The 15,506-nt window shown below is 32.4% G+C and overlaps 1 protein-coding gene across 1 annotated transcript; it reads left to right on the top strand.

Moving 5' to 3' along the window:
* The first annotated feature begins 263 nt into the window (after positions 1 to 263).
* LOC140446672 (uncharacterized) lies at positions 264 to 1,328 on the top strand. Its single transcript, XM_072539265.1, has one exon. It carries the CDS (start codon positions 264 to 266, stop codon positions 1,326 to 1,328), a length of 1,065 nt encoding a protein of 354 aa, XP_072395366.1.
* The last annotated feature ends 14,178 nt before the right edge of the window (positions 1,329 to 15,506 follow it).

Below are 15,506 nucleotides of genomic sequence, written 5' to 3' on the forward strand. Positions count from 1 at the left end.
ATATATATATATATATATATATATATATATATTATAGCTTCTCTAAAGCAATAGTGTAAGATATTCATGTTTAAGACTAAGAAGAATTGCGTTAGAGAGTTTGTAAAAGGCACATGTTTTGTAAAAGGTTCTTTTGAAATATAATATGTTTATTTGAGCCATCTACATTTATTATTACCAGTTATTACTACATAACAATTATTTGGCGAAGAGGAAAATAATTGAACAGATATTTTGAAGAAAAAACATTTTAATAGTTCAAAATGTCTAGGAATGAAGATGGTGCCAGGAGTTACCAACCAATTATTAACGTAGTAAATACGGGCGGTGCATCTTCATTAGCCATTTATAAACAGGGTGACGATTTTGAAGTTTTTGAGGAACGTTTAGAACAATATTTTGGTGCGAATTTGATTGAGGAATCTAGAAGGGTTGCTGTTTTAATCACATTACTAAGTGAGGAAGTTTATAAAGTTTTAAGAGACCTATGCAACCCAGAGAAGCCCAAGGAAAAAGATTTTGAAACTCTAATGAAACTTTTAAGTACTCATTTTAAGCCTAGATTGTCAGTGTATCGAAGGAGGATAATTTTTGACCTGTTAAGGCAAGGGCAAGAGTCAGTTAACGATTGGTATCTGAAAATTAAAAACCAGGCAGCACAATGTGATTTTGGTGACAAATTGTTATACCGGGTCCAAGATAAGTTTGTGGTAGGCATGAGGCCAGGGCCAATACTAGATAGGCTTTGTGAAGAAAGTCCTTCAAAAAGTTTGCAAGATTTTTTGGAAATTGCTTTGAGGAAGGAAGCAGCATTAAGGGAACAAGGTAACAAAGTGGAGGTTAATAGATTTCAACAAATAAAAAAAGTGGAATCCCGAGTGAAAAGGAAAGAAAATAGTGGAGAATCAGAAGAGAAGGCAGAGGTAAAGTGTAATTACTGTAATAAAACAAATCACACCTTTAGTAAGTGTAGATATAAGCAATTCACTTGCAAAAAGTGTGGTAAAATAGGTCACATAATGGCAGCCTGCAAAGGTAAAGTGGAAAAAAATTATTTATTTGAGAATGTGGAAGACTCTTTAGAGTTGTTTAGTTTAGATTTGGAAGAAATAAATTCTATAAGGCCAATATGTGTACCTGCTTTACTGGAGACTGTGTCAACTCAAATGGAACTTGACACTGGTGCAGGAGTTTCTTGCTTGCCATATTCATTTTATAAAGAGAAACTAGGTCATGTTCCATTGGAGAATACTTCTCTTAGATTAAAAACTTATTCAGGAGAAATAGTTATACCTGAAGGCAAGATTTCAGTTTCAATGTATCAATAAACAATTGTTCAAAAATGTGTGAATTGATTATAATTAAAAAAGCTACGAAAATTTTATTAGGCCGGGATATCATTAATAAATTTAATTTGTCTTTGAAAGATTCTGAAGTTATTATAAATAATATAACGATTTGCCCTGATAAGTTATCTGATTTGTTGTCAAAATTTTCAAATGTTTTTAAAAAAGAGTTGGGTTCCTATAAAGATGAAAGAGTCAGTTTAAAAATGAATGAAAAGGATAAGCCCATTTTCCACAAACCTCACCCAGTTCCGTTTGCTTTTCGTGAGAAGGTGAAAAATGAGCTTCAGAAATTAGAAGCTGAAAAGGTTATAGAGAAAATTTCAAATTCGAATTGGGGAACACCACTAGTACCCGTTATGAAAGCAAATGGCAATATTCGTATTTGTGGCAATTATAAAATAACAGTGAACAAGTATTTGAAAGATTTTAATCATCCCTTACCCAGAATAGATGATATCTTTGTTGCTTTACAGGGTGGTCAAAAATTTACTAAATTGGATTTTTGAAATGCTTATAACCAGTTAGTTTTAGATGATAATACCAGTCGTTTGTTATCGTGGAGTACCCCATATGGTATTTATAAGGTAAATCGTTTTCCTTATGGTACAAAACCTGCTTGTTCAATATTTCAAGCTATTGTAGAAAAAGATTTACAAGGTTGTGCAGGTACCGTAAATTTTTTAGATGATGTGGTCGTCACAGGTAAGAATTTTGATGAACATTTAAAAAATCTGGAGGAAGTCTTATGTAGATTAGACAAGGCTGGATTTAGGTTAAATTCAGGAAAATGTGAGTTTTTTAAAGATAGTATTTCTTACTTGGTTCATAAAATTACAAGCCAAGGATTAGAAAAAGATAAAGGAAAAGTAAGTGCTATAATTAATGCACCTCGACCCAAGAATTTAACAGAAATTCGTGCTTTTGCTGGGATGATAAACTATTATTCACGTTTTATTCAAAATTTGGAAGCAATTTTGAAGCCTCTATACAATTTAATTAGTAAAGGTACAGAATTTAAGTGGACAAAAGAATGTGAAATGGCTTTTGAAATAGCAAAAAAAGAATTAGTTTCAGACAAATTGTTAGTTCACTATGATCCACAGAAACCTATTCGTTTAGCTTGTGATGCTAGTGATTATGGTATTGGAGCGGTTCTAATGCATTTAATGGCTGATGGTTCAGAGAGGCCAATTTATTATATTTCTCGTGTGTTGACTAAGGCTGAGCAAGGTTACTCAATGATAATGAAAGAAGCATTAGCTGTATATTGGTCTGTTTCTAAACTCTACCAATATTTAGCTGGTCAGAAATTTGAAATTTCAAGTGACCATAAGCCTCTGCAAGCTATCTTTGGAGAGCATAAAAGCTTACCAAAAATGGCTGCTGGGCGTATTCAACGTTGGTCATTGTTTTTAGCTGGTTTTAATTATACTTTTCACTTTATTAAAGGTGTCGATAACTCTAAAGCTGATGCTCTATCAAGGTTACCTTTACCTGTAGGTGAAGATGAAATTGAAACAGATTTAAATTTTGAATATATCAATTTAGTGAAAAACTTACTACCAGTTGATTCAAATTTATTACGTTCTGAAACACGAAAAGATGTAGTTTTAGATAGTGTGTATAATTTAATTAGATATGGGTTTCCTAAGCATACTGAAAATTTAATTTTAAGGCCTTTCTTAGTTAGAAAGAATGAACTCTCAATAGAAAAGGGTATTATTATGTGGGGTTATCGAGCAGTCATTCCCACTAGCCTTAGACAACAGTTGCTTGAGGAACTTCATAGTAATCATGAAGGGATAATTAAAATGAAATCAAATGCGCGTTCATACTTCTGGTGGCCTAACCTAGATTCTGATATAGAACAAATAGTAAATGGTTGTAAGGTCTGTGGACATCTAAAACCAGAGCCCACCAAAGCTAAATTAATTAAAACTCAATTATCGACTTATTTTTATGAAAGAATTCATGCTGATTTTATGGGACCTATTAAGGGGAAAATGATACTCATAATTATTGATACTTTTTCAAAGTGGCCTGAAGCTTTCATAATGAGTTCTACTGATACAGAAGCTACTATAGATCGTTTTAGAGAATGTTTTTCCCGATTTGGTTTGCCGCGAATTGTTGAAACGGACAATGGAAGTCAGTTTACTTCTGAAAATTTTTGTAATTTTTTAACTAATAATGGTGTAAAATTTTTGACTTTACCACCTTTTCACCCAGCATCAAATCGATTTGCGGAAAATGCGGTAAAGTCTGTTAAATCTGGTTTAAGGAAAGCACTTTTAGATCAAAAAACAAAAATGTTTCATTAAATACATTATTGTGTCGATATCTTTTCTCTTACAGAAATTCAGTTTATGCTACAACAGGGTTGTCTCCCTCAAATGTTATTTTTACGTCAAAGATAAGAACACGTTTAGATTTATTGGCACCAAAATTTGTGCAAGTTAATGAAAAAGCAAATAAGCAAGAACAGAATTATAAAGGGAAAAGAGATGTACATTTTGAAGTAGGGGAGAGAGTCTGGTGTAGAGATTATAGGAACCCAAATAAAAAAGGTTGGGTGAAATGTGAGATTGATGAGATTTTAGGTGATAGAATTTATTTTTGTTAGTTAATAGATCAAAACATTGTTTGGAAAAGACATTTAAACCAGATATTAAAGAATGTATCTAATCTCTTAGATGTAATTGTGCCAAATGAGAATGTGTCTCAACCTTTAGATGTAGTTGTGCAAAATCCGGTTATTATACAAAATGAATCAGAGCAAGAACTACCGATAACTCCTGAGACAGAGCTAGAGGCGATTCCAGAAATAAGTTCGAATGATTTAAATTTTGATAAAAATACTTCAGAGGTTGAAAATGAAATTTTGTTAAAAACTGTATCTGGTGCAAAAGATAATCTTAAGTTAGTTAGTAGTAGACCTAAGAGAGAAATTAAACCACCACAACGATTGAATTTGTAAAGGGAGGTATTTGTAAGATATTCATGTTTAAGAATAAGAAGAATTGCGTTTTGTTATTTTTGTATTTCTGTGTTTAGTTTAAAATAGGCACTGTCATTTGTCAAGTTACTATGTAATTGAGGACATAACCTCTTTAATGTAATTAATTAGAGAGTTTGTAAAAGGCACATGTTTTGTAAAACGTTCTTTTGAAATATATGTTTATTTGAGCCATCTACATTTATTATTACCAGTTATTACTACATAACAAATAGTAATTTGTTGTTATTAAACTACAGTGTTTTTAAGAAGAGTTCGTGTTTTTTAAGCTTTAAAGAACATGGATGTATGAAACCTAAAAACTGAACGTAAGTTAAAAAAAGTCCACTCAGGCGTAGCATGCACAGATAAAAAACGAAAGAAATCACCCCCGAACAAAATTTCTGAAAGGCCAATTGAAATCATAAAAGAGCATATTAATAAATTCCCTAGGTACACTAGCTACTACATTAGAAATAAGACTTCGAATAGGAGGTATCTTCCTCGAGAGTGTCAATTTGAAAATAATGTACAAACTTTATTGTGATTTCTGTAAGGAGGAAAAACAGGAAGAACCTATAAAGAAAAGCTTTTACAGAAATATTCTTAATACTCAGTTCAACCTTAGTGTCAAAAGGCCAAGTACAGAGTGTCATGTCTGTGACAAATTTCAGATAAAAATAAATCTCGGTTTGGCAGAAGAAAAAGCTTTAGCTTTTAATCTTTAAAATTAAGAGAAAGATTAAGAGAAAGCTCTTAATCTTTAGCTGTTAATTGATTTTTCCTGAATCCCACTGATATTCTGAAAATGATATTATCGTAAGAATTTGTTTAAGATTTAATTTTAAGATGCTAAACATTATCTTGTGTTTGAACTTTAGCAGTTTTTGCACTAATTTAAATGTTTACAGAATAAATCTATAATTAAACTCAATTTTCCTTTTCAAATGAATGGTAATAAAAGAGCGCAGCTTTCATAAAAATTAATTTAAAAATACGCCAAGCTACTGTAATAAACTCAGGTTATATTAAAAAAAACAAAGACAAGTGAAATCCCAAAATAAGCATTAATATAACCAAAGGCTAAATCTAAAGAAAAAGTCGCAATATACTTTGCAGTCAACGCACATCAAAGCGAATTCGATTTAAATTAGTTTTAAATTTAATAAACAAATTTATTTAACAGCATTCAAACTTTTTATTATTGTAAGGGTCTCTTTCAACATGAAAAGAACTGGATTTAATTGAGTCACTGTAATAAAGAAAGTCAAACATTGTTTTAGCTGTGTTTGCTCTGGTACCGATCCTCACATAAAGAAAAAACGGAATGAATTCGGGACAGAGAAACAGGACCGACTGATTTTATTTTAATCTGTTTACATAGATTCATCAGGAAATGTACATACTCCTGTCCTTTGCTATAAACCTTTTAATATGTAATCCAGTATTGTCAGCTACCTTATCTAGGGATGTACTTTCAGATTTAAATGATAGTGATACTTTCCAATTGTAATTACAAATCCTGACAATATACTATAATGGTGTAAAATAGAATATCAAAAATGCTGTAGCGTTTTATATTTAATATCTATATAATAGTATAAATTCTGTTTTAAGTTTTGTATTCAGTTGTTTCAAAATATAGATGTGTTTGTCTCTGTTACATTGTCAGGTAAAAAATTATTCCTGTTAAAACTAGGAGGCGAGGACGTTTAAAATAATCAATAAAATATGTGTTGTTGATCTCGTAGTAAAGACGTATTAGCGCTGGGAGTGTTTTTTGTCTTTATTTACATTCAAAATTCCCCATTTCGTACATGTTATTTCTAACTATAATATTTCAAGATTTTTTGTCGTCGAACAACGATTTGTTTACATTCAAGCCCCCAAGTCAGGTATTCAATTTTTCAAAAACGTAATAAAGCTGGGAATATTTCAAGGTTGTTACAAGCGAGCGTTGAGGGTAGATTGTTTGTTTAGGTTCTTAGACCACAAACTAGCTGTGAGACGCGAGGGGAATTTATTTAGGTTGAATTTGTAAAATCTAACGCAAGAGGAGTCAAGCAAGAGATTTCAGGCGAGAAAGACGTTTGGCGGATTTTGAATCCGTAGCCAATTCTTTGTGTGTAATGTCTTAAGACCGGTTAAGGTGATAATACTTTTTGCGTAATGGCAGTTTAGAACAGAGTAATCATCGTAAGATTTGTGCAATACACCGGAACTGATGAAATTTTGAAAATGAGTATATAGGATGTCTCACCAGCTTTGCTGTCGTTTGCCTGCTTGATCCAACCCCATCTACGTCAGATCTTCGTTCCTGAGTACCTATGGAAATGGTTTCCTTTTTGTTCCAGTTGAGAGTTTGGTCCTCGCAGCTCCAATCCCAGAGATAGTAGCAAGTTTTTTTTTGAAGTTAAGTGGCAAAGTTTGTGAATCAAGGTAACAATTGACATATTAATTTTTCCAAATTAAATAGACATTATTTTTGATAATTGATAATTGCTTTCATTAAAATTTAAAAGGATTTGTAATAATTAATAAATTGTAAATTTTTTGGTTTAACTTAGCTGACATTTTAATAGTTTTTTTTTAAATTTAATGTTAACATTTATTTTTTTTTTCGATATTTATTTGTTTTGTTAGTTTAAAAAAAAGGGTAATCTCTGTGCGGTAACATTTGTAAGTTTTTGTAGTATCTCCAATCCCTGGAGTTTGTAAACAGGTAACACATGTAAGTTTTTTTTTGTAATTTTATATTTTGCAACTTTTAAAAATTTTTTATGCAATCTGTATTTTTGATAACTGTTTGTATATATATATATATATATATATATATATATATATATATATATATATATATATATATATATATATATATATATATATATATATATATATATATATATATATATATATATATATATATATAACGAGTTTATTACAACTGTTTTTAGGGTGTTATCATGTAGAATAAAAGAAGTAATAAAAAATAGTTATCGTTTACCCAACTAATACATTCTACGATTATTAATTCACTCGCCGGAAAATAAAAAATAACTAAGTTTTAATGTTAATTTCAAATAGTTCTAATCCAAACTAACCAAAATAAATCATGCAAGTTATTTTTAAATAACATCGCTCTTTTAGTTAAAGCAAAACATATTAATATTTGCTTATTTACCTCTCCAAATATTATTGGATCCCGTCGCATTTAGGGGTAGCTGAAACATTTTAACAAAGTTAAATATTTATCCTACAAATTGTTCGTCCCAAAACTACTATACATTTCATTTAATAATATATACTTCTCTGAGCTAATTCGGTTAAAGTTATAAACTTTTTGAGTCAACACAAAACGATACAAATTTCTCAGACGAGGGTTCCTGTGCTTCGACTAAATCTCAAGTAAAACGAAGGCAAGTGGTTTATATTTGGATTTTAATTAGGAAGAAAATTAATTAATTTCTTTAAGAGGCACTTATTAATTTACGTGAGATAAAATTAATTGATAAGTTAGTTTAAATTATAAATTATATCATCGGCCGTTTCCTTAGTCGGCTGCTAAAAAAAATATCTTCACTAGAACCGCTGGTTTCAAACAATATTTGCTTATTATGGCTACCAAGCTATAAGTTTTTTGTCACAGTGCAATTATCATCATCTTGGGCTCAACAATTCCTTGTGGAGAGTGGCCTGCTCCAAAATTCGTCGCTACTCATAGTCGCCTAGATCATAGCAGTGAGAGTGAACGCTCGAATTTAAAATAACGCATTTATTTTACCTAGCAATCGATAATATGGTACGATTCTAGGGTCCGAGCGAGGGTCGGCGCCTCGTTGTAAGCGTCCACTTGGAGATTTATAAGTATTCAGCTCAACGGGGTGCTATTGTTCCGACGTGTGAAATTCCATAAACTAGAGATCTACCTATTTTATGAAATGATCCCTTGTTTATGTAATTTCAGACCTGTACCAATAGCACCAGGCTAAGCTTAATATTAATGACTTTCTTAGATAGCTTATACCCAATATGCGGTCTACGTCTGCTTTTGCTTTCTACAAGTGTTCTTGAGTTAGCCTTTTAGTAACAGTTTTTTCTGGTGTTATTATTTGGTGTTCAGCCTATCTGATTCGATGTGTTTTAGTTAACGGTATGAAGGCTGTTTTATTGAATAGTTGGTATATTTCGCAGTTATATCTTTTGTGCCACTCCCCTTGATCGTTTATTTCTCCTAATATCATGCGGGGTATTTTACTCTTCAATATTCCCAACAGACTTTCCTTCTTCCTTATCCTGTAATAGTGAGATTAAATAAATTACTACTATAGTATAGTTTTAAAATTGTCGAAACAAATTACAAAAAATATTAATAAGTGAGTAGCATTATTTTTGGACTTTAAATGGCGTAAAAAATATTTTGTGAAAGTCGGAGGTAACCCTACTTGTATTAAAGAATTTTTACAAATTATTTGTACTACTATTTTTATTTTCTCCCTTGCGCTAAGACATTTTTAAATAAATACGGACTAACATACCGAATAATTTGGACAATACAGACTAAAAAAAAAAACAAAAGATGCGATATGTACAATTACCAAAATACCTAATGCAATTTATAAAAATCAGATGCGTTAGATGTTGTTTATATAAAAAATATTGGAAATTGTTGGTTAATTAAATAAAATAGTAAACAGTTTATATATATATATATATATATATATATATATATATATGAAACTGTTTACTATTGTATAAAAATGGATTGGCATAACTCATAAAGTGTTTTCAATTCTGAAGAGATGCACTTAACATTTTTGAGATGTTGCAGTTGTCAGCTAAGCGTCCACCGACCTTGTAGTTGTAACCCACTTTCAAGGTTGCCGACTTCTTATAGAAGGTTTTTTAAAGGCAGCAACCCTAGCCTCAGCAATAATTGGATTTTGTAAATGTCCGGAATTGTGCCACTAAACCAAGATGTCTTCACAGACCCTGATTACGTTGCTACCGAATGCACCGAAAGCACTCATGTACTTCTCCTATAGCTTAGACCTGATCACCAATAGCAAGAAGTACGTCAGTCTGTAGAGCCCGTATTTAAGTCAGCTTAAAAACACCTAAACCGACCTTTTGAACATCCACAAAATCAATCTGAGGCTGGGCAAGAAATCCTACTGCAAGAAGGTGGGCTTAAACAACGGTTCTTTTTACAGCTGAAAAATACGACCTTTCTTTACTGTAAGCCCAACAGATATATCATTGCCAAAAACCAAAGCTGTTAAAAAGACAAGCAGACAAACAAAATTGCTTCCGTAGTGATCTCAAGTCCATTTAAATTGGAATTAGAACAAGCAGTAATGGAAAAGAATAAAAATAAAGGGAAGAGGGGAAGACGGACTTTGAAGAAACAAAAGAAGAGAGAGGAAGAAGAAAAACAAAAGCTTTTGTCAAAAAAAAAAAACACAGACACAGTACCGAGCAAAGCAGAAAAGAGATATCAAGAGAAGAAATGAAGAAAAAGGTGGCACTTCAACTACAATTTGAAGAAGGATCTAAAAGTAATGTAAGTGACGCTGATTGTCTGTTCTGCAGTAAATTATGTTTATATTTAAAGGATTGTAAAAGATGGGTGTTTTAATAATTGTGAATAATGCTCTGGATGCCGCTGCTGTGCCCACGAAGGTTGCGGAGAAGGACGAGGGCTTCTTGTGTAAGCATTGCATTTAAGAGTAAAGTCAACTGAACCACGTTTTTTAGGCTAATTTTATTTTTTATTAAACAATGTTTTATTTTCTCTACACCACTTTTATATTAGGTGGGTCTAATAAATTTCTAATATTGATATAAATCTGTTTGCTCCTTAAAACAACAAACACTGACAAAGTGGTTAGGCGTAATATTTTTAGTTCTTTTCAGTATAGCAATAGTTATGTAAATGAATATATAAAGGTATACACGTAATCTTGTTTCAAAAAAATAACTTTTGAAAAAAAAACTAATAAAATTAAGGGCCTTAATAGTGACCACTTACTATAATGAATGATGGAGTCTAAAGGTTTCCATATTTCAAACAAAAAAGTATAGATTTAAAAACATAAATGTCATCTAATAAATCATTAAACTTCACATTCAACTTCACCTTTTTAATTATTTAAGAATTCTCATAAGACAAAAAAATACAACTAAAAAAAACAACAAAAAAAAATATAACAAAAAAAAATTAAAAACTTTCAAGTCATTTTCCGGTTTATCAATTTTTATGTGGCTACCGTCAATTGCTCCTATTATATTTGAAAATCCATTAGCACTAAACTGTTGTTCACTTATGGGTTTCTCATTTTCATTTGGCATACTTATTACATCTGGACTCCAATCAGTTAAAAAGTGTGTTAGTCGATGAATAATTCTATGTACAGAGCTTATTGTTATATCGAAACGATTTCCAACATCTCTAAAACTTGCAGTCTTATGTCCAATGAACCATAGATAAATAATTGCCTAAAAGTACATTTTTCTTAAAATAAAAAAAATCATAGCTCTTTCTTTATTTTAGAATTTAAATCATGTGTGTAGCTGAAATATTTATTATTTACTTACTTGATGTAAAGCAGATATGTTACTGCCCCTTCTGTGAATTATAATATTGGCTAGCCTCAAATCTTTCAACTAAACAATTTACAGTGTCTCTTGATACTTTAAAATGTTAAAAAAACTTTTCTTCGGAAGACCGTGTCACGGTTTCTTCTGAAAGTAATAAACCAAGCCAAACTCATTTATTTAATTTGTGTTACTTAAACTTAATTTACCTAAATAGTTTTGGTCTTAACCTCTGATTCGTCTAGTAATAATTCTAGGACATCTTCGTCACTGCTTTCCATAGAAGACATATCACTATACTCATGGTCAGGCGTATTAAACAAAAATAATCTCTGTTATCCGCACTGTACAGCTCATATATTTTAAAACTGGTAAACAAACGATTGTTAACTTTAAACATAAAAAGTAGGGTTATAAAGCAAAGAAAAATTTGTAAACAAGTAAACCGTTGACAAACCCCTCTACTATTCAATATAGCTACGCATGCCCCAAATTCCTTGTTGAAAGAAAATCCGCAAACTATTTTGACTGTCAGCAAACACGTTTTTGGTTTGGTTGGAACAGCAAACTATTTGCTTGCCGACTGTTTGTAATCTCGATTGGAACGTTTTTATTGCACATAATCCTGACTTCCGCAACTTGTTTCCGACTCTGGTTGGAGCAACCCTAGATACTACGTGCATACTCTTTTAGGCGTAGCATTCAAACGTTCACGGCAGCCGCTGTTCTTCGCCGCTGATTCATAAATGGCATATTTACGTGTTTTATCGCCCTCTATGCAGATGTTCATGATCTTTTTCTTGCGTTGCGATCCGTGCTAGACACGAGTTCTTTCTCAAACTAGCCATTATCGTTATTCACATAGATAAACAATAAAAACAATGCATCTTTGTAACACAGAGGCTTGAGGCTTACTGATCACACACACTAGAAGCAAAATAGTAATCAGCAATCATCGAGTTAGAGTCTAAGTGTGAGTCAAGTGACTTCTACGCGTCCATAGATTAACCAGGCGGATTTAAGATGCCTTGCATATAAAAGCAGTAGGAAGATAAGACGTTTTAAACTTAAATACAATTTTCAAATGCGACAAGTATTAATCAAGTTCAACTAAATAAAATAGTGCCAAGTGATCTTAAATTGTGCTTAAAAAACATAGTTATTTGTGCGAATTGCGAAAATAAAGACAATGGTTTACAAAACAAGCCTTTTTGTTACCTAGAAAAAACAAGTCATCTTTACTCGAGTTCGACTTGGTCACACCCACCACATATTTACCGAATCACAAGAGACAACCCCTCGTACTGCAACCAGTGTCAAACCAACAGCACAGTAAGACATATTTTAACCGAATGTCTCATTTCCAGAAAACGAGAAGTAAACTCAACCTTCCCAGCGATATAGGCGAGCTTCTTAGAGATTATTTTTTTTTTTATTTTTATTTATCGTATGGCATACAATAAGAACACATATTTAAAAAGCAATATAAAACATTACATGGAGTATTACAAACGAACATCTAATGCATTAATATAGTCTAAAACATTTTCGGTCGCATTCAGGAACTCGTCAAAAACTCCAGGGAACCGCCTTCGGGGGCATTCTTCAACAATGTGACGGACGGTCTGTCGTTGCGCACCACAGCCACACTCCGGAGTAAGGGCTTTTCCCCATTTATGTAAGCTGTCAGTACATCTACCGCTTCTTGTTCTTATTCTGTTTAACGTTGTCCATGTACTCCGGGCCAGTTCGAAGCCTGGCGGTTTCTGAGCGATACAGGCCATTTGCTGTGCTTCCTGTGGTGAGTCGCGCTCCCATTGTCTTCTCGAAGCGTTCGTGAGGTCGAAATGTTCCTGATGTAAGGAGGTGGCCCTTAACATGACAGGATATCTGGAGCGCAGTCTGTTCATTTCGATATCAAGCTTATCATGGTGGATGGGTAGTTGATGGTTAGACTGGATTTTTCGATATTCTCTGAGAAGGGAGCGACTTCTTCGTAGTTTCGGCGGTGGAATGTGACTCAGGATGGGAAGCCAATAGTTGGGTGTTGGTCTAATTGTACCTGAAATCATTCGCATTGTCTGGTTTAATTGGGTGTCAATAATCTTTGTGTGTTTGTTATTGAGCCATACTGGGGAAGCATATTCAGCTGTCGAGTATACAAGTCCGATAGCAGATGATCTGAGTACGGAGGCTGAGGACCCCTATGTGGTACCACATAGATTTTGGATTATATTATTTCGCGTTTTCAGTTTTGCTGCCGTTCTTCGTAGGTGTTCTTTAAAACTTAAAGTTCTGTCAAGAGTCACTCCAAGATATTTTGGTGTTGAGTTATGAGTTAGTAGTCTGTCTTCAAAGTGAACGGACAGTTTTTTGTTGGCTTGGGCATTATTTAGATGGAAACAGCACACTTCGGTTTTCGTCGCATTAGGCCGTAGCCTCCATTTGCGAAAGTATTCTCCCATAATGGCAAGGTCATCCGTTAGTATTGTTTCTGTAACTGCCATGTTATTATGTCTCTTCTTAGAGATAATAATCATCTAAACAACATTATAATGTTTTTAACGGCAATAGGCATAAAAGATATTTAAATTATAATTTAGTTTGTATCACAAATTATTCTACATACATCAATCTTCTTTCATAATAGTATGTAATTAATATTATAACCTTTCTTTGTTTTAATATTTAGTTTCTAGTGTTGTCGTCTATAACCTCAGTGGTTCGGACGACGTTAAATAAATAGATAAAAAAAAATTTCAAATGCACTTTTAAATGGAAAATAAATAAGTTATTTTGGTGCATAAATTTTATTCTAGACCTGAAAAAATTGATAACGTTTTTAATTAAATAAAAACATCGAACAAATTTATATTTGTTCGATGTTTTTATTAATTTTTATTAATATATAATATGTTTAATATTTAAAGTTCTTTTATTAATAGATAATCAATAGTATATACATATTTTTATTCCTTATTTAGCGTGGAAAACGTATGTTTTTACTAAGTAACAGCAACTTAAATTCGACACAACAAAACTACCAACCGGTAATTATTTATCTTATTTTGATAATAGCAAGTGACGTTTCATCTCTAAATACACGAACAAAAAACAGCTTATTAACAGATAACAATACAACGGCCTAATATTTCCCTGCATTTTACGCATTGTATTATACCTTGTCAAATTTGTCCATCATCTTTCTTCAACGAGAAATCTACCCGGAGCTAAAAGCTCCCCTCTTTACCCTTCCTTAATTGGCTACCTCATGACGAACCCTTACAATTTGATGGGGATCAGATCTGTCTAGAGAAATTATCTATACTTGGAACAACAATAATAAAGGAACAGGACACTGGACTTGTATCCGATTAGGGTTTTCTGAAATAATTAGCTCCGTGTTTGACAGAATTAGGCGGAACGGAAATATAGGTAGTACAGTATTAACGGTATAGTCTGGTCAACAAATATTCCATACGTTTGGCTTGGATACGCAAATTTCTAAATCGTTGTAAAATATTACATAATACAAAACTAAAATAAACAAAACAAAAACATACAGAAGAAAAATATTTTTTATTGAAATAAAATAAAGTATTATTTACTGAGGGTCAAAAAAAAATGCAACACTGAAAAGGACAAATATTTTTTTTAATAATTAATTTTGGGAAGTATACATTATCATATTCTTATTATTTGATAAGATTGAAAACAAATTTGCAACGTCATTTTCGTCAAAAAATTAATAATGAGTGGCTTTACCTTGGTTTTCTTACACTCAGTTATAATTTTTTACACACTCAGTTACCCTGTAGGCCATTGATTGAACATATGGGAGTCTAAATCATATTGCGGAATACTTATCCAGATTTTTCTTATGGCATGCCACAGGTCTTCTACGTTTTCTGGACCACGTTGCAATCGATTTAGATTTCGATCTAACAAATTCCACACATCTTCGGTGGATGACAAATCAGCTCATCTTGATGGTGACTCTAATGTCTCTACTTCAAATTCTTGCCTAAACTCTACAGTTACTCTGGGAGAAGATCATATTTGAAATGGTTTCTACGTAAGACTGTACTTCGGATGTAAACTGGAGGCAGTACTTCATCATTATATCGTCGAGCTGGATGAGTGCCAGTAATAATAACTAAAAGGGATCTGCTTACCAAACATACAACACCTCATAACATAATGCTTGGTTATCCTGCTGTATGACGTTACAAAACTTCTTACCCTTATACACCAAACAGAGCCACCCACTGAAGAAGACAAAATTCCATTAGCGATTTTAGTTTGGCCGAGCTCTGCACCATTCTAAGCGTCGAACCTTATGCTGTGATATCAAAGGTAACACCAAAAAACGACAGTAAGTTCTCAATCCCATTCCATCTAATCTTTAATTATTTGTGTTTTTATTTGAGACTACCCTTTCTGTAGCTGTTGCAATATTTTTATCATTAGCATAATTATATAAGATATTTGCAATAAAAAAAATTCAGAGTAGCCAAAGTTTGTTTTTTCTTATGCAATAGACGTGGGAAGCGACTTTTCATCCGCAC

This window comes from Diabrotica undecimpunctata, chromosome 7 (genome assembly GCF_040954645.1).
Source record: "Diabrotica undecimpunctata isolate CICGRU chromosome 7, icDiaUnde3, whole genome shotgun sequence".
Taxonomy (NCBI): domain Eukaryota; kingdom Metazoa; phylum Arthropoda; class Insecta; order Coleoptera; family Chrysomelidae; genus Diabrotica; species Diabrotica undecimpunctata.